General features: G+C 51.3%; 1 protein-coding gene and 2 long non-coding RNA genes across 4 annotated transcripts in view; 1 reads left to right on the top strand and 2 right to left on the bottom strand.

Annotated features, from left to right (window-relative positions):
* LOC116946857 (fibronectin-like) overlaps positions 1–25157 on the top strand; it is a 78243-nt gene that overhangs the window by 4415 nt on the left and 48671 nt on the right. For both annotated transcript variants that reach the window (XM_032962077.2, XM_032962085.2), the window contains exons 3-22: positions 4087–4212; positions 6129–6314; positions 6667–6867; positions 7354–7668; positions 8097–8276; positions 8648–8827; positions 9335–9463; positions 9964–10107; positions 12157–12278; positions 12893–13061; positions 13477–13566; positions 14752–14931; positions 18056–18355; positions 19536–19796; positions 20521–20607; positions 21342–21611; positions 22216–22407; positions 23202–23291; positions 23406–23576; positions 24082–24234. In XM_032962077.2, coding sequence (XP_032817968.2) covers positions 4087–4212; positions 6129–6314; positions 6667–6867; positions 7354–7668; positions 8097–8276; positions 8648–8827; positions 9335–9463; positions 9964–10107; positions 12157–12278; positions 12893–13061; positions 13477–13566; positions 14752–14931; positions 18056–18355; positions 19536–19796; positions 20521–20607; positions 21342–21611; positions 22216–22407; positions 23202–23291; positions 23406–23576; positions 24082–24234 — 3546 coding nt within the window. The remainder of the gene's footprint in view (positions 1–4086; positions 4213–6128; positions 6315–6666; positions 6868–7353; positions 7669–8096; positions 8277–8647; positions 8828–9334; positions 9464–9963; positions 10108–12156; positions 12279–12892; positions 13062–13476; positions 13567–14751; positions 14932–18055; positions 18356–19535; positions 19797–20520; positions 20608–21341; positions 21612–22215; positions 22408–23201; positions 23292–23405; positions 23577–24081; positions 24235–25157) is intronic.
* LOC142929287 (uncharacterized) lies at positions 12602–14897 on the bottom strand. Its single transcript, XR_012945514.1, has 2 exons — positions 14757–14897; positions 12602–14486 (listed from the first exon to the last, which is right to left on the bottom strand). It is a non-coding gene; the product is annotated as an uncharacterized LOC142929287 (long non-coding RNA).
* LOC142929289 (uncharacterized) lies at positions 20323–22309 on the bottom strand. Its single transcript, XR_012945516.1, has 2 exons — positions 22191–22309; positions 20323–21680 (listed from the first exon to the last, which is right to left on the bottom strand). It is a non-coding gene; the product is annotated as an uncharacterized LOC142929289 (long non-coding RNA).

Genomic DNA, 25157 nt, shown 5'->3' with positions numbered 1-25157 from the left:
AACATTGAAAGAACCTTTTTGCCTTATTCCCCAACTTTATTTCAATTGTGTTCTTGGCGTGACGCCAAGAGTGATCCGTTCGCAACGCTCGCAGCGAGCAGCGCATCACCACCTAGTTGTGTCAGAGCTGGGTCCCGGAGGATGATGTCATGTACTTGCTTCTCGGGTTACTTCAGTCGGCCTCATTTATCCATTCGAGAAACGATCCTTCAAGTGTCCTCTGCAAAGAGTGTTCGTCGTGTATATACGTACGTTCCTATGTTGATCTTCTTTTGCACCGTACGTAGCCAACCGTGTTGATCGGAGGTGCGGGGGAAGGACGTAAAAATGAACAAAAATCTGATCTAAAAATGCAGTTTTCAATATAGATTTAAAAGTGCATAGTTCCAGTGGCTTCCTAATATCGGAGGGAAGAGCATTACAGACGGCCGCAGAAGCGCATCTGAAAGCGCGCGATGTAGTGTCCGTGTATTAGCAATGGTTAAATATTAGAGCCAGATGAAGCGTGAAAACAAATGAAAACTTTATATTTTTCTCTACAGCCATTGGTTGTGACAGGCAGAAGACGATCACCATCACCTCGCTAGACCTGAGAACCTTGTTTAACAACCAGCGACTGAACCCGGATCTGAGCACAGGTTCTCAGTGGTGCTGGCACATTGCTCTGACAGGGAAATTCTGAACCTCGTGAGTTATGCATTCACCTCGGGCAAAAGTTCAGCCTCAAATGTACTTGAAACGACAAAGCTAGGATGCAAAAATAGATTTCAATGTAACCATGTGAGTTCATTGTCTCCACGCAATCCAATACGTTTTGCAGACATTTATCAACATTTATACCGTGTATCAAAAACCATAAGGCCTCATGAGTGCAGTGTTAAGAGGGGCATATCATGCGTGGACACTCATAAAACCGTGAAGCAAGGAATCACGCGGAAACTGGCACAGAACTGAGTCGGTCGCGTATGACTTTGCATCCGGCCCAGATGCGCTCGGCACGGGAAACTCTTCCGTTCACCTCAAGGCGAGGTCGCGATCGCCTTGAGATCGTGCCACGTGGGCAGCAGATGTCCATATCAGCATTAACATTTCACCGGCTTGTGGCTCGCGGCATCGCCGCGTGGGTCGAGTTGTAAGCCCAAAGGAGCGCGCCCGGGCGGATGCGTGGCTCTGTTGTGAGAGGCTTTATGGAGCCAGACGTGGAGCACGAGTTGATGGCTCCAACGTGGAGCAGCTAAACGCGTGGGACTTCGTGGCTAGGGACTGCGCAACTGCGAATTTTGGGGGCCCACATGGCCCCAAGGAGCAAAATTAAATCGGGCCGAATGTATTCCTCGAATTTTCTGACGCCAAAATTTTTTAGGGTTCTTAGAACGTTTGTCCGGGATAATGGGCGGTGCAGGGGGGCGGGGGTAGCGGTGGGGGGTCGGGGACGGTTGGGAGTGGGAGGGTGTGAATAGAGTTGTGGCTGCCCATCACTTACATTAACATTAGCTGCCCCGCCCATGCTGCTGACATTTGGGCTCAGCCCATTTCAAACCTTTCTCAACAGTTTGCCTTTAGAAGCTAACCCCCTTTTCCTAATGACGACCGCTTGTGTTGCGATCGAAACGTCGTAGTTTTTTTTGTTATTTTCTTTGAACCTATCTACGTGACTTTTCCGAAAGACCCAAAGAATGTGAATAGAGTTGCGGCCCTGGGGCGCGCAGGGCCTCTATGCGAGCTGCGTGAGAAGTATTTGCATGGGGCACCACCCCGCTCAATAGAGGGGGCACGGGCGGGATCAGCTCAGCCACCGTGGGCTGGGACACTGGATCCATGCCGGCGCTGGACCAGCACCCTCGCTAATGGACGTGGGAACACGGCACGTGTGCGCCCGGTGTCCGTGGCACCGTGCCTCCGGGGACGCCTGGCCTCTCGCAGTGAGTGGCGCTGGAGATGATTACTGCAGTGGAGTGGAGCATCTGCGCGCAGGCGTGCATGTTTTACATCAGTCGCTCTTGGATTGACATCGAGGCTGCAATGTTTATGTTTTAACAGTGGCCAACTAATATTTGGAACGAGTCTTTATGTAGCCAGCTTATAGCCCAATGAGACCAACGCATTTTACAAGACGTGCATACATTGGTAGAGCTGTCAAGACCACCCGGTTGTAATCCATTGATGTTTAATTGTATTTAAAAATAGATTAAATGGTTGCTATTTATTTGGAATGTCGCGACCTCTAGGAGCAATCGGTTTCAGGTGAGCCCATTAAATTACATGCAAGACATGAATCGACTCGTACATGCGGGATTTGATCACGTGTACCGTGAGCATCACGATCAATTACGATGGATGGATCGTTACACGCTTAATAAAAGAGTAAAATGCAATAATTTAAATAACAATGCAAGGCATCAATTAACTGTAGAATAAAAACAGATGAACATTGACACGCATGACGAACTGGGTGTGTTAACGTCTTAATGCAAATCCCCTTTAGGCGACTTCAAAAATCGCTGCGACGGAGCAAAGGCTCACTTACTCTATGGGCTTGCCCCAATGACCTCGGAGATTCTGCATTCTGCATTCCCACGGCCCGCGTGCGTTGCGTCGATCTAATTAGTGCACTGGAGCCATGGCTGAGCAGGGGCCCTCCACTCCCAGAGGGTGCGATCATTTGGATGGCCGTGGAGCGTGCATCGCGTTTCACTGACCCCCGATTCACCAGCAACCCGGTTCGACTCCCCGATGCAGTCGATCTTGACAAGTAGATAGGCAAACAAACGTGCCTTATAATCCATCGCTTCCATAACTCACGTCCGGAGGGATGCAAAGCGGTTAAATTGACCGACACATCCTTAATGCCAGTGTATGGTTAGTGCGGGTTTGCCTGTGCGTTGAGATATTAATAGCCATAAATTGCCAATGTCTCCAGAGCTAAATGCGTAACGAGTGCAACTGCTTTGGTCAAGGGGGCATGTGAATAAGGATGTTCGGTTCTGTTCTTTGTGCATCTACTGTATTTGTGTGTGGGGAGCGGTGGCACTGTGGTTAGCGGACTGCGGGTTCGATTACGGCTCACGACCAGTAACACATTCCTGCGGAGGGAACTGGTAGGAACGTTGGGTTGCTCGGTCAATGGCCAGGGTCAACGGCGGCACCACGTGGTGTATTCCGCAAATATGCCCGACTGTGAGGGCGGGCACAAGCCGGTGTGAGTAGGTTAAACGTTGAGCTTTATAAGGGCACCACGGGGTGACCAGCCCCTCCCAACCCAGCCCCACCCTCCTACCCTCCCACCCTCCCCACCCAGCCCCTCCCCACCCACCCTCCCCACCCAGCCCCTCCTCACCCTCCCCTCCCCACCCAGCCCCTCCCTCCCCACCCAGCCCCTCCCCACCCTCCCCTCCCCACCCAGCCCCTCCCTCCCCACCCAGCCCCTCCCCACCCTCCCCTCTCCACCCAGCCCCACCCCTCCTATTTTTGGATGCACGACGGACGGACGGACACAATAATCCCCTGTGGGCTGGTGTAACCAGGAGGTTCCTACCAGTAAAACTGAGGCACATATTTGAATCGGTTCTGGGCATCCCCTAGGTCGACTCAGATTTCGATGTGCACTTGGTGCGGTGGGGAGACACGGACGGCCGGGTCCTGTGTTAGCCACCTTCCACCTGTGGCGTGTCGGCCTTCATAGGTGCTCGCTAGCAGCACTTGCTCAAACAGTCTGTTCAAGGCTACGCGGGTGATCTTCGTATTACTCGTAACCGTTCGAGAAGCCTACGTGTGCGTCATTTGGTCAGACGCGCGTGGACGTAAACAGGAATTCGCAGCGGCGAGCTGGCACAGTGAGGAGAGCAGGGTGGTGGTGGTGGTGGTGGTGGTTTATCTGCCAGTCGTCTCAGTCAGCCAGCACGTAACACCTGGGATGTCTGTCCCAGGCACCCACTGTCATCATCGCGATAATCTATTACGCGACCTCAAAGTGCACGTGTGCTGGCACGAGCACCGTGTCGCGAATGTCGGCCGCCGTCGTCGTCGTCGTTGTGTGCGAGTTTGAAATCGTTGCGTGCGTGTGCTGGGCCGCGTGTCGACGCACAGGGGGCTGCCTGGACGCCGGCAGGTGGTGGGCCCCACGCGCGCGCTGGGAGCGCGTGTTCCAGGGCAAACGCCTCGAGTGCACCTGCCTGGGCGGTCGGCGCGTGCACTGCAGGGCGCTCCGCTCGGGTCAGAACCCCCACCCCACCCCCATCCATATCACGGTTGCACACTCAGCACGGGTCCTTCTCGGTTTCCACCCAACACTCGTCATTTGCAACACCCTGCCGCGGGATGCGCGGTGTTTTTTTCGTTGCCTGAGGGTTAGGGATTAACGTGAGCCCGGGTTTGTTAGGGGTCGAAGACCCGGAGATATTTCCGCGCCCGGCACACCACGTCCAGTACAAATCTCACTTTGCTTTTGGCTGCCAGTCACGCGCTGCCTGCCTTTTTCAGAGTTCCAGTGACCCAGAAAATATTCAGTGATAAATTAAGCCCTGCTCAAGAACAAATTACTCAGAGTGCAGCCCATCTTGTTAGATCTAAGAAGTAAAGGCATATTTTGAGTCTGTTATCTAGATGGGAGGCTGTCGGGGAATACTAGGTGGTGTAGGCTGGGGCTCCAAGAGATGTCATTGAGATAGTGGTGGAAGTGGGGTTGGTAGATCATGCAGAGATGGAGGCCACTGTTGGAGTAAGAAACGTAAACGCAGGGCAATGAGGTGCATATAAGAGTGTGCACAGCAAGTTGGTTTCTGACAGGCTGTGTGTGGAGATTGGGGTTTATCTCCGCGCACGTGTAGGTTTTATAAACTTCCATTGATTCTGTGGAAAATGTATGTGCAATAAATCGGTCGGGCAGTTCGACTAGTAATATTCTGAAAAAAAAGCATGCCTTGCGGACCAGTGAGACTTTTTCATGTCAGAATGATGGAGGTGGAACCTGTGAACAATGATGAGCAATGAAAATCTGCGGATACATTTCGATTTTTTTCAAGAACATAAATCAAAGCGTTGAAATGGAAATACAACCAATCACCCACATTTCGTTATGCTTATATTTATTTAGCTTTTTTTAATATCAACAAATCATGAGAATGTAATTGTAATAACATTTTCGGAGGCTTCCGTAGATTTTATTTATTGGCATCGGTGATGAGGAGTGGTTGTCAGTGGATTGGAACGGGCAGCAGAAGCAGAACCGGCAGTAGTGATGGCCAGGGTTTTCTGGGTTTATGAGCATGCTCGGAAAAACACGCCGAGCAGCACCTTTTGCACGTGATTTAAAATCAATGCCTTCATGGATTTTTCTTTACACCAGTCTAGGATTTCCTCCAAAATAAACTTCTACGGGGGCCCGTCCCCCCCCCCCCCCCACCGGGGAAAATAAACATTGGCTAGGACGTGAACTCCTGTTGGCTACCGCGTAGTGTCAAAAGTCGGGGCTTTAGATATATTCATTTTTCTCCATTTTCATTGGCGGTGTGCACCCCATTATCATGATTTGCCCAAGACATCCTCAAGACTCTCCTTCAGGAACATCCTGATCGGACATGCTTGGCGAATTTATGATTGACTATTTTAGCATGTGGGAAGAAACCTCTTACAATCTGGACAAATCCCATTCAAACGATTGGATAACACAAATATACACACGTAGGTCGGCAACCCGCTCAATGTACTTACCTCTGCAGCTGACCTTGCTGAGAGGTTATTAATCTCAAATGAACCACCAACCCTGAATACAAAGTGCAGTATTACAGTTGTACAATGCAATGAAAATACTATGCTACGATTAAACAGTGCTGGCACCCTTAATCGGTAACGCTAACCCCAAATCTCTTCCTAACCCAGTCCCTAACCCCAACCATGTCCCTAACCCCAACTCCATCCGCTAACGCCACCTTTTTGACCCCCTTTCTCCCATTCGTGGTTCTCTCGTGCCCATTAACACGGCCGTCACCGAGGCCAAAGGAAAACTGCTCAGCAGCAACACCATCGTTTTTCATAGTCGTGGTGTTTGGCTGCCACGCAGAGGGGCAGTCCAGCTCGGTGACCTCCCGCGTGCCCCCCCCCCCCACGCCCCCTCGTACGTGTGCACTCAGAGGAACCCCAGGCCGGCAAGGGCGGCCACGGAGGAGGCGCGGGCAGCTCGGAGGGCGACGCGTGCCGCGACACGGCGCTCTCGCGCTGGTTCTCCGTGGGCCAGGCGTGGGAGAGGCCCCACCGTGGGTGGATGCTGCTCGACTGCCGGTGCATCTCCAAAGGCAACATCCACTGCAGCTCCCGCAGTGAGATCCGCCGTTTCACCGACATCGCCACTGCGCACCGACAGTTTTGCTTTTGCCGTCAAATTTGTTTCCTGCGGGCACTCGGTCCATTCGTGTGTTTGTATGTATGTATGCACGTTTGTTTGCTTGTTTGCCCAACACAGTCATTTGCCATGGCAACAATAAACAATGCGACTTTGCCCTGCGTTGACAAAGTTCAGCGCCGAATGTGCCACCACTGCTGCTGTATGTACAGTACGTTGAACTTCTTTCACACCGTGCATTGCCAACCGTGCTAATCGGAGGTGCAGCTGCTGTTACCGCCGCTGTTGCCGCTGCCACTGCTGACGAGGCCATTCCTGCTGCCGCACAGATCGCTGCAACGACGCTGCGACTCGCCGCTCGTACCGCGCCGGGGAGCGCTGGCAGAAGCGCGACGCGGCCGGGGTGCCGCTCCTCTGCACTTGCGGGGGGAACGAGCAGGGCCAGTGGACGTGCGTGCGCAAAGGTCCTGGCGCAGACCCGGACCAGACCCGGACCACCCTGGGAAATCCCAAGGGCCGCAAGCAGCAAGGTGCGCGGTAGAGTCAAAGAAACGTGATGAGGGGGGGCCGCAGTATGATCGGCTTTGATGGGTCAGGGACGGGGATAGAATGCGTTCGCTGAGTGTGTGCACAAATTGCGGAACTTGTTTTGTCTTCTTCTTTGGTTATTTCGGTAAAATCACGTAGAATGAGAATAATATAATAAATTGATAAAACAAAATAACACAATAATATTCTCACGACGTTTCGGCCACAACACAAGCGGCCTTCATCAGGTGAAGGGACGAGACTGTCTGGAGGACAGCGCTAAATCGAAATTGTTTTGTCTTGTGTATACAAATGGTGAACAGATGATGTGCAATGGAACCGGCAGATGATCATAATGATGACCGATATGGAACTGTGGGATGATCATGATGATCATCATTGTCGTGATTATCATCATCATGATCATCATGATCATGAATTGATGACGATGACATAATTAATATCCCCGACCACGGTGAATGCTCCAGGAGGAGGTGTGACGAGCGATGAGGTAGAGGAGGGAGTGGGCACCGAGAGTCCTGCTGCCTCACCGCTCGCGAGCAGCGGGAGCGAAGCGGTGCCGGAGGCGGCCGCGGAGTCTGGATCCGAGGGTTCGGACCCGGGCAGGGTCCGCAAGGTGGTCACCAGGGACCAAGCGGGCGGCGGTGCGGACAGGCGCACGCGGTGTCGCCTCGGACGTGGCGTGGAGTTCGTGAGCGGCCAGCGCTGGACGCGGGCCCAGGGTCAGCACCGCGAGATCTGCAGCTGCTCCGCGGGAGGCGAGGCCAAGTGTGTTCCGCTAGGTATACACAGTGAGACGCACGTGCACACGCATCCACAATGTGAGCACTCGTGAATGCTCCGTCCCCGTTTAGCCTTGTAGATTGTTGAGGCAAGGGATATCAGCGAGCAGCTACGATGGTCAGCGAATGCCAACGGTATGGCCAGCAACACACCTTTGTCTCCCCATTGCCGATGTTAGCACACTGCACTTTCTCAGGCCGAATCGACCTAGGTGGGAAGGCCTGTTACATACAGGATGATAATGACTCACTACGGCTATTAGCCATGACCAGGAATCAGACTCACGAGGTTCGCAGCGCGTCAACCACCGTCGTTATCAGCCATGATCGATCGGCTGTGAGGGCTTCCCAGCAGGTTTCTGTATCGTCCTTGGACGTGCGGCCGTATGAGCGCGAGTCTGAGCTGATGGGCGGCGCTGCGGACGCAGGAATGGCGCGTACGCGGGGAGGGAACGCCGACGGGGACCCCTGCGTGTTCCCCTTCGTGTTCGAGGGGATGGCGCTGTGGGGCTGCACGGCACGGGGCCGCACCGACGGGCGCCAGTGGTGCGGCACCACGAGCAACTTCGACCGCGACAGCAGATACACGTACTGCGTGGACGAAATGGGTACCAGACTCTCCACCATCTTCATCATCATCATCGTCGTTGTTGTCATCCAACTCTGGCTCAATTACTCATCGTTACTTTGATAAAAAAAATGTTTTTATCATTCATAACATGATCATCATTGTCATCATCATCCTCCACCTCTGTTACTTATCAAGATAGTGAAATATAATTACGTCAGCATCATCTTCACCATGGCATCCCTCTGTTGTCTATTGGCGTTAGAAAGACCACAAACAAAGTGAATAAGTGAACATGTGAAGATTAATAGTTGGAAAGCAAATGGCGAGGATGATTGTGATGACGATGTTTACAACGGCGGTGATGACGACGGTGACGGTGGCGTTTGCATGCCGCGGCTGCGCACGCAGAGATGCTGGTGCCCTCGCAGGGAGGGAACTCGCACGGGGCGCTCTGCGCGCTTCCCTTCTCGTTCGGAGGCCGCGTCTACAGCGAGTGCACGGCGGTCGGGCGCGACGATGGCGAGCTCTGGTGCTCTACCACGGCAGACTTCGACGGCGATGGCAAGTACGGCTTCTGCCCAATGAATGGTGAGTCTGCGCGTGGCAGCACGAGGTCTGTCTGTCCGTCCATCCGTCCGTCCGTCCGAGGATCCGTCCATTGTGCTTTCTGACAGACTGTGCACGGTGCAGCTCTTTGATCTGTGAATGTTGTCTCAGCGCGTTGTAGCTGCTCTCCCATTGCTGAGTCTGGCGTATGGCAGCAAGGCCGTCACCCATATATTATTGAGTTCAAATTTTGGCCAGTCAGTTTAACCCCATCTTCATTATCTCTGCAGGGTTGAAGTGAGTCCCATCGTTGATTGTTATATAGAATGCTTACTCCTTGCCATAGATAAGAGGAATTTCCACTGAAGACTTTAGACCATGACAGGTAATGAGCACCACCTAAAGTTTATTAACTTTAAAAAAATTCCGCGTTTTTTTTTTTAAAATGGAGAGTGAAAATAAACTGTGCGTCCGATCATCGCAGATGACGGACGCGGTTTGACTCGCAAGGAGGGTTCAGGCGTTGCACGGCGTGCGTGCCTCCCCCAGGCCAGTGCTCCGTGGACGGGGTCCTGCACGAGAGTGGTAAGAGCTTCTTCAAGCGGCATGAGGAGGGCCACCTCATGAACTGCACGTGCCACGGGCGCGAGCGCGGCATGTGGACGTGCGACGGCCTGGGTACGTGGCACATGCAGCCCCTGGCGGGATACGCGGCACTCCGTGTGGTTTTGTGTTTGAGCGTCGCGTCCGCGGGGTGAGAGCGTGGGCCGGCCGAGCAGGATGTGCGTTTCTCTCTAGAGTCTAGACAAATAGCTTATAGTGTGGAGCCATGATAATTGTCCCAAAGTCAATGTCTCTTTTCATGCTAGATTGTATTGCGTTATTGATGTCGACCGTGTTCTAATAAGTAATGTTTATAGGTAAGGCACTTCTTCCAAAACGCAGTGGAACTATTTCATGTATTGCCATTAAAGCATTTTCTGCTCACATTTGGTAGAAATATGTCCAGAACAGCTGCAGTGTTTTTTTTTTCTTTATTACAAAGTTTGATATTTTACCGCTGACAATTGGTGGAAATAGCTTTCATTATGATTCATGCACACAGCAGTTGTTGTTTCGAGCACTCACTTTGCAAACTGGACGTATTTTATAAATATGTACTTTACGTGTGTGTGCAGACCAGTGCCAGGACTCGGACTCGCGGGACTACCACCAGGTCGGGGACACCTGGGCCAAGGTTGTGGATGGGCTGGAGTTTCGCTGCCACTGCTATGGCAACGGCATCGGCGAGTGGAACTGTAAACGCACGACTCCTCCCGAGGGTGAGCGTCCTGGCATGCGGTCGCATTTAGACGCCGCATGGATTCGATTTATATCGTCGCGGATCGTGAGTTCCACACACCAATGATTCTCATCCCCGATGGCGTCGCACGCACACACGGATCCTCTGGTTAGCCTGAAAGTTTGGAGGTGCACGTCCTATCAGCGAGCACCTAGTAAGGCCAGCACGGGTAGATGTTGCAGCAATGGGATCAGTGACACCCACGCCCGCCCGTCCACTTTTATCTCCTTAGTGCTGATTTAGAACTTGTACACAATAGATATTTATTTTCAGGCAGTGTTGGCTAAGGGGAATCCCAAACCAGGTTCAATGCCAGTTGTCACTGGAAGCGTGCGTGACCCGAGACCGAATCCAGTTTGCTGAAAATGTAGCTCAACACTCAAACGGTTACATTCAGATGCACTGCATGCGCACAACAGTCACAGGCATCGCCATTGTGGCTCTCACAGTCTTAATTAACACGCACTCCTCAATTGCACCGCTAAGATCTCATGTTCCCTTTATAAATGATGCACGAGATCTCCTCAGTAGAACGGTGTGGGTGATAATGAACCCTTACAGGTACGGAGCGTCGTTCACGACACCGTCCGCCATTTGACGATCGTGAAACCGACCTGCTCACAGCACTGGGCCAGAGTTTATTGGTGGCAGAAAGTGTCCTGTAAATAAGGACACTGTGTTGCACACACTGGAAATTTGGCAGTGCAAATCAACAGCACCTGTTTTGAGACCACGCTATAAATATCAGTGATTGTTATGCCAAAAAGGGATTCAAATCACAAGAGTAATGGTTTCCTCTCGCCTCAACATAACTCTATTTTGGCTTTGAAAACATTACTGTACTTTGTTCGAAGAAGTAGCGCTGTTTAACTGCGCACGCAAATAGTTGCACTTTTGTCGAGGGGTAGTGGAGCTTTGTGCTCATATTTATTTAATAATTACTTTTGAGAACGGGTGGTATTTGACAATGAAGTATTCTCTGTATATTAACCACCAGTGTGTTTCATGTCGATGCTAGATGTAACTCCCGGGGGGCGGCCAGAAAGACAGAGCAGATGCAGGAGGGAGGATAAATTTTGGCCGCGCGATCTGTAGATGCGCCAGAAGGCAGTCTCGCGTTATGCTGCGACATTAACTCTCTGACTTGCGGCCTCATTACGATGCGCACGCACGCACGTTAAACTGTCCGAGGTTCAGAGATGCTCGGCCTTTTGTGGAAAATGCCACTGCCGACGTCGCAACCTCGTTCACGCAAGGAGTAAGAGTTGTTTGTTTGGAAATGTGGAAGTGCATTTTTCGTAGAAAGCAGTAAACTCTTTGAGCAAAGGGCCAATTGCCTCATTTTAATCAAGTCCATCGTCTCGTCAAGGGCAGTTTCGTAAAACTGCACACACTTAGCTTACAATGTGGCTGAAAGTTGTTTAACGGCCCAAGTGAACAGATGCAAAATCAATCCAAAACACATTGCTTATATCAAAGGGCCAACGGAGGGGATTAAACCAGTGAACCCCAGAGTTGTAGGATAGCACGTCGATAGTATAAACACCTCCGTTGTAAAATCAGTGAGGGAATGTTCTCGAGATAAAGTGCCTGCTTGCTCGTCTCCGCTGAGCGCAGCGTTGTATGTATGTTGATGTTGAAATTATTTCACACGGTACGTAGCCGACCGTGCTAATCAGGGGTGTGGGGGAAGGACAACAAACTCAACACAAAAAGCAGTTCCAAATAAGTTAGTTTTAAGTCTAGCTTTAAAAGTGAATAGATCCAGTAGCTTCTTAATATCGGAAGGAAGAGCATTCAAGAAGGCCGCAGAAGCGCATCTGAAAGAATGCAATGCAGTGACCGTCTTTGTTCAACGGCTTGCCAAAAGCTGCTGTGAGGATGAACAGAGTTCGTGTGATGGTTTATGCTCATTGACGAGATCAGCAAGTTATTGTGGTTCATCTGTGACAACCATTTTGTGCGTGGAGACGCTGAGATTCCGTGCGCCTGGTTTGTGCATAACGCACTCCACCTTTTCCGTGCGCAGCCTCGGTGCAGCCGGTGCAGGTGATGATCAGCGAGAGTCCCACCAACCGACACTCGCACCCCGTGCGCTGGATCAACCCCAGCAGCAGCGCGGCCAGCGGCTACAACCTCAAGTGGAGGGCTGTGAGTGTCAAGGACCTACGCATGGCCTTCTCCATGTAAACTTTCCAAAACGTTGCCTGTATTTTTTTTTTTATAAAGAACGACTCGATCCCATTTGTGAAAGTTCAGAGTTCCCTCCCGCTAAACACCACTCTCTCCTTGTCCACATCGATACTTGTATCCAGTGTCATCCTCATAACTGAGGGTTGATGCCCATCATGAAAGTTTTTGATCTTTTGCATTCTTTAGCGTCTGTATCGCCTAACAGCAAAAAACCAACACCTCCAATAGTGAAACCCATGCCTGGTTGGGCCCAAGACTCTTTAAAATAACAACAATGCATGTCCTACCTGAACAAGATGACAGTTTATTTGTTCAGTCAGAAGTATTTTTGTGACACTCACCATAAACATTTGCAGATCTTGGTAATTGACAATAGCTCTGTGCAGACATGGCCACATCCACGTGTCATCATTTCAGCCAATTACAGAGCGAGATATGTCTGGACTTACTCAGTAGAGTATTCCGAAATTGTCACCAAAAGATTTGTGCCATAAATCACTTTTGCACACATACAGGTCACGAGCGACGCGTTGCGAATGCCCGGCTGTGTTTGCCCGTGCGTCGTTCTGCAGAAGGACAGCGAGGCTCGCTGGCGGGAGGTGGACCTGGGGGTGAAGGAGGATGGGTACGTGGTGACGGGACTCGACCCGGGCATCACGTACGAGGGACAGCTGTTCACCCTCCGGCCCGACGGGCACCGCGACGTCACGCGCTTCCAGTTCAGCACATCGGCCACACCACGTGCGTACCCTGGAGGCTCCTCGCCTCCCTGGCCATGGTGCGGCCACAACACTAATTGTCGTCATGATGATGATTTCTTGTACCTGTCCATACCTGTCCAGGGTATTACACGGGATGGTCGGATGAGTCATGATTCATTATTGAAGGAGAAAGCAGATTTACATGAGAGAATGAGGCGAAACAATCCGTAAAATAAGGAAAATACCTACTTGCCACACAGCTATCTTCTGCCAAATTTGTGGTCTTTCAAGTTGGATTTAACATGATAATTCGCCATCCTCTATCAGTTCCACCTCCAGTGCCATGTAATATAAATGCTCTGCCAGGTCAGGAATGTCATGGTACTTTTGCAGTAGTTTATGTTTCTATGGTATTTGTTTACATGTTACTTCCATATAATCTATTTAATATCCAGCTCCTGAGCCGCCTGAGGGCCTGAAGGTTGTGGACATGACTGAGTCTTCCATCACGATTGGGTGGGACAGGACGGATGAGCAGCTTACAGGTGCCCTGTCAACTTGCAAACGTTCCACCGCGTGCATGCACCATGGTCACACAGCGTGCTCACATGGCGTGCACACACGCCGAGTTCGAAAGGCCTGTCGTGAAATACAAATACAGTGGTACCTCGGTATACGTCGTTAATTCGTTCCAGAGGGTAGGAGGACTTATACCGAAAATGACGTATATACCAAACAAATTTTTCCCATGAGAAATAAAGGGAAGGGAAATAATCAGTTCCAGAGTATAAGAAATGATATTTTATATGGCATATTATACATTAATGGGGTTGTATAACAGAATTTGGACACTACTTATTACTAAAATGCATACATAAATGACAAAAAACACATGAAAATTCACAGAGAGTTACAGCAAGGGTTGTGCACTGAACGAGATCTACAGGCAGACTGAGGAGCGGCGCTTTGTTTCAGTCGTGAACGGGGTATACGCGGGTACGCGGTGACTCATCCCGACCCAGACAAGTTCTAGCAAGCGAGGCGTCGTATCCCAAGCAAGACGCCGTATCCCAAGACATTTTTTCTCGTCAAAACACGACGTGTACCAAATTCGACATATTCCAAAGCGGTCGTATACCGAGGTATGACTGTACAGTCCAAATCGTCTTTCCATTGCGGATAAACACAGCTATCTTAAGACACTGCATGACAGAGCGATTTTCAATGGGTGAGTGGTGGTGAGGTTGGAGGTGAGTGATCACGAGAGAGGAATAAACACTTGTCCCGTGAGGATTTAGAGCCGTGAGTTTACGCGCATTGTGGTCACAAACATGGGCAGTCGTGTATTGCGGTTGGCATGGGTCCTGGTGCAAGGGATGAAATGCGGGGCCCCCCAGGGCCAGGATTTGTCCCCGCCTTCAACATGTGAGCTTGGGTGCAGTTGCACTGCCTGCACACTCGGTAGCTGCAACAATACAACGCAACAGGTTGGTTTAAATAAAATTGGTTGAGCACAGGCCCAAAGGCCGATAGAGCAAATTGTCCAGCAACACCGAGCCACGTCGTTTACACAAGCCATATGTGGATGGCATGACAAGATTCTGAGCTCTGGACTCGAACAGTGGGATTAGGAGTATATATATAGATGGTTTACATTGCACAGGCCACTGATTCATGCATCTCCCACCCGTGTGCATGGTAATGGCGGTGGTGGCGACTGGCTGGTGCAGCGTACCGCGTTGTGCTGCTGCCCGACACGGGGCGGGCACCCAAGGAAATGATGCTGCACCCGGGCGCGACGTCCGTGATGCTGCTGGAGCTCGTGTCAGCCGAAGCCTACACCGTGAGGCTGTACGCCGTGAGTGGCGATGCGCAGAGCCGGCCCAGCAGCCTGCAGGCCTCGACCCACGGTGACTCACGCTCACAGCGACGCACGCGGTTACCATTTGTGTCAGTAGCCTTCACGATGAACACTTTGTTTCAACAGGGCAAAAGCCCAGTGAGACTAAAAGTAACTTTTCCATTGAGATATGGGCCACAAAATGGATACAGCATAGATAACAAGAATAAACAATGGTGAAAACAATGTAATACATTATAGGGCCAGGATATTAACAACAATGTCAGAAACTTACAAAATGTCATTGATGACAATGGGTGGATGTTACGATGTAATTTATGATGTAGCGAAAAATAATTTTGTGATTTGCATAATGTAAACTATGACTTCCTCTGCAGCTGTAGACGACTTTTCCCAGGCAGATTGCTCAGCAGACACCACGGTGTGACATACAAATATGAAATACCTGACATATGAGTAAGAAATATAAGCAATCTATAACGACTGCTTGCAGTTGTACATTTTTGACAACCTGGTGCAACACCTCTTGCAAGGTGAACCAGCTAATGGCTCGCAGCTCGATTCCTCAAGCTGCCTGGTACAAACTAGATTCGAAGCTTTCGTGACTGCAGGAATAACTCTTTGGTTCTTTCGGTAAAGTCACGTAGATTTCTAGATTTAAAGCTTTCGTGACTGCTAGGATCCATACTCTTTGGTTCTATTGGGTAAAGTCACGTAGGTGAAAATAAAATAACAAAAAATCACGACGTTTCGGCCACAACACAAGCGGCCTTCATCAGGTGAAGGGACGAGACTGTCTGGAGGACAGCACTGGAGTGGAAGTCGCCACGCTTAGATCACGACCTTTAAGCTGTGTGAGAAGAAAAAGACCACGCGCCTTGACAAAGGAATTAGCATATAATTTAGCATTGAAATGGCTCATTGAAATAGCTACGTTAAAGTATACACATCCGCAGAGGTACCCCTTGACAAAGGAATTAGCGCTGGAGTGGAAGAAACCACGCTTAGATCACGACCTTTAATTAATTAATGAAAGTCTACCCTGTGCAAAAAAACATGCCAAGCATTGCGATATCATTTACTAGAATAAGCTGTCGTGTAGCAATTTCAATATATAAAATCACAAATTTAGAAACGATCTCCTACTTATGTGCTTACTAAGATTACTTTGCAAACACGCACACATGAGCTGTCCGTGTAATGGTGTATGCGTGCATGCTAATGTAAGCACGTGTCCTCTGGCAGAAAATTGAGCGAATCTTGAAAGGCATCTTATGGCTTGAATCCTCAACATAAACTCTACCAGATATGTGTGGTTTTCCAGAGAAACTGTACCATTCCAAAATAAGTGGTCGCCCAAAGTGGTACGGAGTCCGATTCCCAACCACTGATTGAGAGGGCATGGATCATTAAGATGCCACGTGCGCTTCTAATTAATACCAGTGTTCAGATCAGACGTACATTAAAGCTGCGCACAAGCAAACTGCTGCACACAGAGGTCTTAATAGACATCTCTGACCAACATTTAATAGCGTGGTATATTTCTTGTAGACTTTGTGACCTTGAATATTTACGTCAAACAGTCTGCTGCTGGCCCAGTGTCAAGCAAAATATTCCTGAAAAAGCACCGTACACCAACGCTGTGTGGAAAAATCCCAGTGGGATGCAAGTCAAACAAAAACAACAACAACAACAACCACAAGACAACTTAGATTAAGGCCATCAGTCTAACTCCGTAATACAACAAACAAACATGGCCAAACCAAAAAACTTTTCGACATCACCAAAATAAAGCCATAAAAGCAATGTAGCAGTGATCATAGGAACTCTGACCGAATTTTCATAAACAACATGTAACACCAAAACCTAGAGCCATAGCTGGCTGCATGAGTCACTAGTCGTGATGTTTTTTTTCTGGATCCACAATTCCACGGAACACTTCGAGCCGACTTGAAAACAAGCATGGAAATCGTAAGGAGAACAAAACGTATGGAATACATATTTGTGAAACGACTCCGGCCGATGCACGCTTGCGACGGGCGTAATGCTACGCGCATGTTTATACAAAACTTTGGCCTTTACATCGGTGCTGACGCCACGCATATGCGCACATGTGAAACAACAAAACGTAAATTTGACAGCGCGGGGTAGGTGTAACGTACACGCAGCCGACTCCGGGACCAGGTTACGTCCTTAGGCGTTGGTGTGCGTTAACCGCGGCACGGGTCATAGAACGTAGCGCGATTGCCGTGATTTAACGGAGTAACTCCACGGGACGTCGCGCTGCACAGGTCACTGCTCCGCTAGAAAGTGACCATGTGTGTCAGCGTCAAGTGGTCATGAGCAACCGTCGTCAGTGATGCTGGCACAGCACGCAGTGTGCAGCGTGTGTACCGCGTGCGTGGTACGCTGTCAACTGTAGAGTATTTGCGTGTCATTTGTTTTAATGATTTTTTTCCCGTGAGGAACGGCACGAATTCATCCGTAATATTTATAATAGTGCCATTGCTCAAACGATCCTCTGTTTGCTATGCAGTTAAGCAATTTTAGTGTATAAACATTACTCATTTCACTCTTAGATAACAGAGAGTTATTGTCTCCATGTGTAAATGAGTATTGTATGGTGATTGTCTGAGCTTTCGATGGACATTACACATTACTGTGGCAGGGGCCAGACTCCACTTAAAATAAGCACCATGAATTCCCGCAAAGTGGTACTGATTTTTATTGAACTGAAGAGCTGATGGGCCAAGTCGACCTCCCTTATTACATTTGAGTGCTCTGACCAGAGGCTCACCCAGGGGAGCAAAAGATGTTATTTCCCAGGCCCTCCGCAATTTGTAGATGACTGCTGCTTGTCACGGACAATTTTAGAGATTTTTCTAAATTCCAAAAAGAAACCAAATTATTGATGCACGTTTACATTTTAGATGCATTTCATTTTCTACAATTAACTTAATTTACATGCAATACATTTTGATTCCAAAAAAAAAATTTCCCCCCTTCCAAAATGATCTCAACGAAGTGCCGCCGCTGGCTCTGACCGCAGTGTTACATACGTACATTGAACTTCTTTCGCACCGTACATAGCCAACCGAACTAACCAGAGGTGTTACCTTGCTAAGCAGCGCTGGAAAACGCTCCGGTAAAGTGAGACGGCTCCGCGCATGCAGGACGTCTTACGGCGCCGCGCGAGCTGCGCGTGACCGACGTGGAGGAGACGGCGCTCAGGGCCGAGTGGCTGCCCCCGCCCGGAGGCCCCATCTCGGGGTACCGCGTACGCTGCCTCCCGGCGGCGGGAGGCGAGGAGGACGAGGGCGCCGCCGCCGGGCACCGGGAGGAGGAGGAGCTGCCCGCAGGCACCAGCAGCCACCGGCTCGAGGGCCTGCAGCCAGGGCAGCGCTACGTCATCACGGTGACGGCCGTGCGGGGCCAGGAGCACGGGCCACCGGCCTCCCTCTCCGTCGACACGCGTGAGTCTCTCAAACTCCTGTTATCCGGGATTGGTCTCAAACCCAAATCCTTTTATCCACAGATCCAGGGTATTTTTTTATGGGACTAGCTTTTCTATCCAGCTTTGCCCGAGACTTGGATTGTTGTCTGGGACTAATACACGGCCTACGCGAAGGGTGGGGGGGGGATGCGTGACGTCAGCAGGCACACTGCGTGACGCTGCCACATGCGGGTGACATCACAGATGTGACGTCACCGCTCACTTGCCGTGCAAAATATATCCATTATTGCGCCCCCCCCCCCCCCCCCATGTTGGTAAGTATGCTAAACATTTCGAACAGACATACATATTCACAAATTTCCCTTTTATATATAAAAGGGAAATTGTGTGTATGTATGGTGCCGGCCCGGGAGGGCCGTGGCGTGCGATGTACTTACGTCACGGACAGCACCGTGTGGGTTGCTGTGTGAGGCCGGCTTTAGCATTGCACGGCGTGCAATGCACCGTCATCGCGTACACCGCGTAGGTGGGTGTAGTACCAGCCCTAGCGGGGCTTGGGGAGCGCTGGGATAGCGCGGGCACTGCGCATAGCGTGTAGTGCGGGCTCCCACAAGGGGGAGTGGGAGAGTGTCAGCCCAGGGACCGGGTTTCCCTGGGCCATGGCACTCTGGTTGACCCCGTAGACACGTGATCTGGAGTGTCCACAGAGAAGGCCCCAAGTGGGGGGGCTAGGGGGTAATCACGTGTCCAGGGAGAGCTCTCGAGAGGGAGCTAGAACACTCGTGAAGGTGGGCGGGGCCGAGGGCGGAGCCGGCCCCGACCCGGGAGGATATAAGGTGGGTCCCTGAGTGGGACCGGGGTCGCTTCGTTCTATAAGCTGGAAGCTCTACGTCCTACGTCTGAAAAGGCACCAACACGTGGCCGGGGACCCGAGTGAGGATCCGACCCTTCGTAGCTGTAACTCCTATGTATAGTGTAGTTATCTGGGCGGTCACCACCCCAGGCTGTATCTGGTAACGGGGCAGTTACCTCTTGTATATGTGTTACAATAAATGTGTTGCCTCTGAAGAATGTCTGCGACTCAGTTGGACTCACTACATATGGAATAAAGCAGCTTAGTGGTAGGGTTGCTGGGCAATAAGGTGCCTGTCGGAGATAGTACAGCAATTACATTTCTGACTTTTCCGTATGTTCCGCAGTGGAACCATTCGTGACGCCGGATTTCAAGGTAGACGTGACGGAGACGACCATTACTATCTCATGGGCGAGCGTGCCTGGCCTCGTGGTCAGGGTGCTGCTGGTGCTCAGTGAGGGGGGTGCGGACCCTCGCGAGCTGAGCGCCGATTCGGGGGAGCTGCTGCTGCCGGACCTGACTCCCAGCACGGAGTACACGCTCACAATCATCATCCTGCTCCATGGCGTCCAGCGGGGACCCCCAATCGTCAAACTCGTCACCACCTGTACGGCCGGTTCTAGTTACACTGCCGTTCCACTGATACTCGCCGCCGCCATCATTGCGTGCTTATCATGCATATTCGTTTCATTGTTACAGTGTTATTTGTTTATTTACATGGCAAAAACGCCACTTGGCCGAGTCTCTTCAGACTCTTTTTCACGAGTCTGTAGAGATAATTGACACGGTTAAATTTTGTTTATTCAGCAGTAGATTGGCTACACATATGTAGTGTTCATCTTCTTTGGTTCTTTCGGTAAAGTCACGTAGAATGAGAATAAAATAATATTATTATATTATTATACGTGACTTTACCGAAAGAACCAAAGAAGATGAATCCTTGCAGTCACGAAAGCTTTAAATCGAAAAATATGTAGTGTTCTTATTTCATTCGTGCCTGCACACTGTTTGCAAAACCCCATGCGCGTTACTCCACTACACATATGCAATGAGTACTGGGTGGGGCGGGGGAAGCCTTATATCCACAATGGGCTAACATTCAACATTATATACAGCTGGCTTAGAAAATAATGTAAGGAAAGTGGATTTTATTTCTTCCACAATATCATCACCACGTCGATTAATCTCTGTATTCCAACACCCAGCGAGAAATCCCACACTCCGCGTTTGAGCGCTCGCTCAGCGTTCTCAGATTTGTTCACAAAAACCTCCTCCCCGGTCTCTGAGCCCGGCGTGAGCAGCACCACTCTCTCCTCTTGTGTCGGCGGCAGCGGTGCCGCCTCCGCGGGGTATCGAGGTGGAGCCGCGTGGAGACACGGGCGAACTGCGCATCTCCTGGATCGCCCCTGAAATGCCAGGTCACTCCGCCGCACCTCGTTTACAAACCGAAATTGTTTCAAACATAGAGACACTAATGCACACAACTGTTACAATAACAACAGAGCTCTTTGGGATGTTTGGCCAATTCCTTATTGAGTGTTTTGTATATGGATGGAATTCACGGTACTCAGAGATCCTATTCATGCAGAAGAGTCGCACGGATTGCTGTACTGCCATTTTCTTAACACAATAGCTTGGGAGTCTGATGCACGTGATAATCCCTACTCTATCTGTGAACCCTGCCTGTTATAGGTTGGATCCTGGACATTAATCACATGCGGTGTTAGGGTGTATGTAATATGGAATGTCACTTGCTACTTTACCACTACAATGATGCCACCTCTATACATGTGCATCAGGAGTACAGACGAAACCACTAACTTTGTGTGTGTGTGTGCTCGTATGTGTGGAGCGGTAGTATAGTGGTCATCGCACTATGCTACCAACCCGGCATCCCAAGTTTGATTCCGGCTCATGGCCACCAACATTATCTGAACCGGTCCTGGGCCTCCCCTAGATCGACGCAGCCTCAAATGAGTACCTGGTGCGGTATGTAAACATCGCCAATAGGGAGACAAAGGCGGTCGGGCGTTGTGCTGGCCACCAACCCCTTTGTGTGCCGTGGCGGCCTCCATAAGTGCTCGCTAACAGCGCTTGCCCCAACAGTCTGTTTAGGCTATACGGGGGATATTTGTCTTTGTTTTACCCGTAGAAGAGCCTGGCTTCTGGGTGACCTGCGTCCCCACGGAGCCGGAGCCCTGGCTAAGCCCGGAGCAGCAGGAGGAGGCGACGATCGTGATCCGGCGCGACGCTCCGATGGAGGTGGCTGGTGGCCATGGTGGCGGCGTGGAGGTGGTGGTGGCGCCGGGACAGAGCAAGGCATCGTGCTCTGGCCTGCAGCCCGGCGTGCCTCACCGCGTTTCGGTGTCCACAGTGCACGGGCGACACCGCAGTGACCCCGTCTCCACCGTCGCCACGCCCGGTGCGGGGGGGGAGGGCCGGGGCCCGGCACATGCACAGCGCCGAGGAGGAGTGCGGACTTTGCCAAACGCTTAAATCACACACGGGTTAGATAACATACGTTAGGAAGCAGCATAGCAAGCAGATTTATGACCCATCTGCAGTCTAAAATGGTCCCCATCATGTCTGCTTTGTTGGTGGAGCATCAGGGCTGGCAATTGTGGGATCCCTTAAAAATTGGTTCATTTAGAAGTTGGGTGAAAATTTTGCAGTAGTTGAGCTGTGTGGAAAGACAGATCTTACAGCAAATGCGCAGCACTTCCAACGGAAACAAGCACTGCCCAATGTTTGCTTGAGCAGGGGGACGTGGTTGACATTTTATTTTAACATTTTGAGTAAAGGCAGCTGGCGGATTTGACTCTAATTTATAAAGTCTGTACATTGTGCCAAGCGAATGTGGTACAATGAAACACAGCTTTGTGTGTGTGAGTCGAGCAGCTATTCGAGAGTATTGATTTGTTGTGCCGTCGGTAACATGAGTGCTACAGCGCGTCGCCACTGTTGCTGCTGCAGCCGCGCCACTACTGCGGTGCTAAATCACCTCCTGTTGTCACCTCCTGCGGTAGTCGTTCCTCCACCTTCCGGCCTGCGCTTTGGGCCCGTGGGGCCCGACACGATGCGTGTCTCTTGGCTGGCACCCGCGCTGCCGCAACCGCCCTCCTTCTACCGCGTCGTGTCGGCCCAGGTGGACGGGTGGGAGCAACCTGAGGAGACGCGCGTGCCCGGGCAAGGGAGCGGGACTGAAACGACGCTCACAGGCAGGGAGAACGGCACCGCCGACACGCGCGCCGGGATGCAGGGATTGATTATTCCTGAGATTCTGGGATCTTGTTTTTCACAGGGATACATGGGTCCAATGTCCTAATGTATTCGCCTCACGTAGCAGCGATTGCGTATAGGTGACGTAGCTGTCAAGCGTGCGGGGCCAACGCATGGGCTAGAAAGGGGGAGCGCAGTTGGACAGTGGACCTAATTTAATTCCTTACACCAGGGCCCAAGCCAGCCACGCTCCACTACTGCCATGACTTGTTTTGTAATAATTATAATCAAGTGCTTTGTTTTACGCTGGAGAGCCCCACTGGGTCTCGAGACCCTTTTTCATCTTAACATATGGTTCAGTTTGTTAAACGATTCATGCAGTGGAAAGCGGAGTGCCTCTTGGAATAAACAGCACACGTACGGGGGCATTTTACTCAAGCTCTGCACAGCCACCCCATCATCCCTATGCATGAACAGACGTAAAATCCCTTCCTATCGGCACATAGACTGTTGAGGCAAGTGCCATTAATGAAATCCTATGAAGACCAGCACCAACACACGAGTGTGTCCAGGACGGCGCCTGACCATCTTTGACCCCCCCCCCCAAGTGCTGACGTTGACACACTGCACCACCTACTTTTATTTAAGGCTAAATCGATCTAAGGGAGGTCCAGAATTGGTTCAGATATGTTCGCCCCTCGCACGCGGGCAGATGCACAAATCTGACATGTCGGTGAGACGCAGGAAACAACACAGCTTCTGTGCTTCCCGCGCGCGTGCACGTTGTGTTTAGAGCTGCGGCCGGGGACGGAGTACGAGGTGGCCGTCCACACCATCGTGGGGGAGCATGAGAGCGTCGCCCTCATGGGGACGCACAGGACTGGTGAGAAGCGCGCTGGCGCCAGCTCGCGACCCCCCCCCGCCCCCCCACATCGTTGAGTCCCCTTGTTTGGGCGGTCATTGGCGGCGGTGACCATCGTAGCATTGTCCCCCTCAGCCCCGGACCCCCCGCGCGAGCTGCAGATCGTGACGGTGAGCGACTCGTCGCTGAACCTGCAATGGCTGCCTCCAGCCGAGGCGGCGGTGTCCGGGTACCGCGTGCGCTGCGCCACTGAGGAGGACCCGAGCGCTACGGCGATCTGGGATGGCTCCACGGACGACCTCGATGGTGCGATCCCTCCCTCCCTCCCTCTCTCCCTCCCTCCCTCCCTCTCGCCGCTAGAGCTGTGTTAGTGGCCAGCGCAGAGCTGGACAATGAATAAAAGCAATGCTTGTGATAGAGTCGATCCCTGACTGAGATTAGCCTTATGGTGGTTGAGTGCAGTGCCACGTTGGCCAGATTGGTGATGGTGTCAAACCAGAAACTAAGCAGCTGTGTTGCCAGTTGTATGCAAGCAGAAAATAAAAATATCCTGAGCAGATTTGTCACGAACACCGAAACAGTTCTATAGAGTAGTTAGAGAGAGAGAAAGCAATAGAGAGCAGAATAATTGATTGAGTCAGAGTTGAAATTTGCACTTCGTGATGTATTCAAAACTTGAAAGTTGACATTAACATTTTAAGTTGGCTTTTAGTATGATCACGAGAAAATTATTGATATTCAGTGAAAACGGCTGGAATGTCAACTTCAGAGCCGTTGGTTACTGTGCGATCGTCGGTTGATGACTCGGCAGATCGCCGGGAAGCAAGCCGGGAGGAAGTTCTCCCCCGGGATCAGACGTCGCTTATGCTGGAGGAGCTCGCGCCGGGCCGAAACTACATCATCAGCGTTTACGCTGTGCACGGGGCCGAGCAGAGCAGCGCGCTCACGGGACGCGCAAGCACGCGTAAGAGCGTTCCGTGTGAGCACGCTTAAACAGCGTACCACGTGAGCATGCGTAAAGAGCGTACCACGTGAGCATGCGTAAAGCACGTACCACGTGAGCATGCGTAAAGCGCGTACCACGTGAGCATGCGTAAAGCGTGTACCACGTGAGCATGCGTAAAGAGCCTACCACGTGAGCATGCGTAAAGAGCCGACCACGTGTGCATGCGTAAAGAGCCTACCACGTGAGCATGCGTAAAGAGCGTACCACGTGAGCATGTGTAAAGAGCGCACCACGTGAGCATGCGTAAAGCGCGTACCACGTGAGCATGCGTAAAGAGCCGACCACGTGTGCATGCGTAAAGAGCCGACCACGTGAGCATGCGTAAAGCGCGTACCACGTGAGCATGTGTAAAGCGTGTACCACGTGTGCATGCGTAAAGAGCCTACCACGTGAGCATGCGTAAAGAGCCGACCACGTGTGCATGCGTAAAGAGCCGACCACGTGAGCATGCGTAAAGAGCCTACCACGTGAGCATGCGTAAAGCGTGTACCACGTGTGCATGCGTAAAGAGCCTACCACGTGAGCATGCGTAAAGAGCCGACCACGTGTGCATGCGTAAAGAGCCGACCACGTGAGCATGCGTAAAGAGCCTACCACGTGAGCATGCGTAAAGAGCCTACCACGTGAGCATGCGTAAAGAGCCGACCACGTGTGCATGCGTAATGAGCCTACCACGTGAGCATGCGTAAAGAGCGTACCACGTGAGCATGCGTAAAGCGCGTACCACGTGAGCATGCGTAAAGAGCGTACCGCTCCCACAACGCGGCACCACGCAACGCCGCTTGCCCGTGGCACATCCGTGCGTGCGTTCACGACGCGTGGTCCTCATGTCAATCCACTGCTGGGTGAGGGCCTCCCCACGCCGTGTGAGCTGCGGGGGT

The sequence above is a fragment of the Petromyzon marinus genome, chromosome 2 (genome assembly GCF_048934315.1).
Source record: "Petromyzon marinus isolate PM22_M1 ecotype Great Lakes invasive population chromosome 2, UKy_Petmar_22M1.pri1.0, whole genome shotgun sequence".
Classification (NCBI taxonomy): Eukaryota; Metazoa; Chordata; class Hyperoartia; order Petromyzontiformes; family Petromyzontidae; genus Petromyzon; species Petromyzon marinus.
Note: the sequence above shows the minus strand (reverse complement) of the source record. Positions and strands in the feature narration are given on the sequence as shown.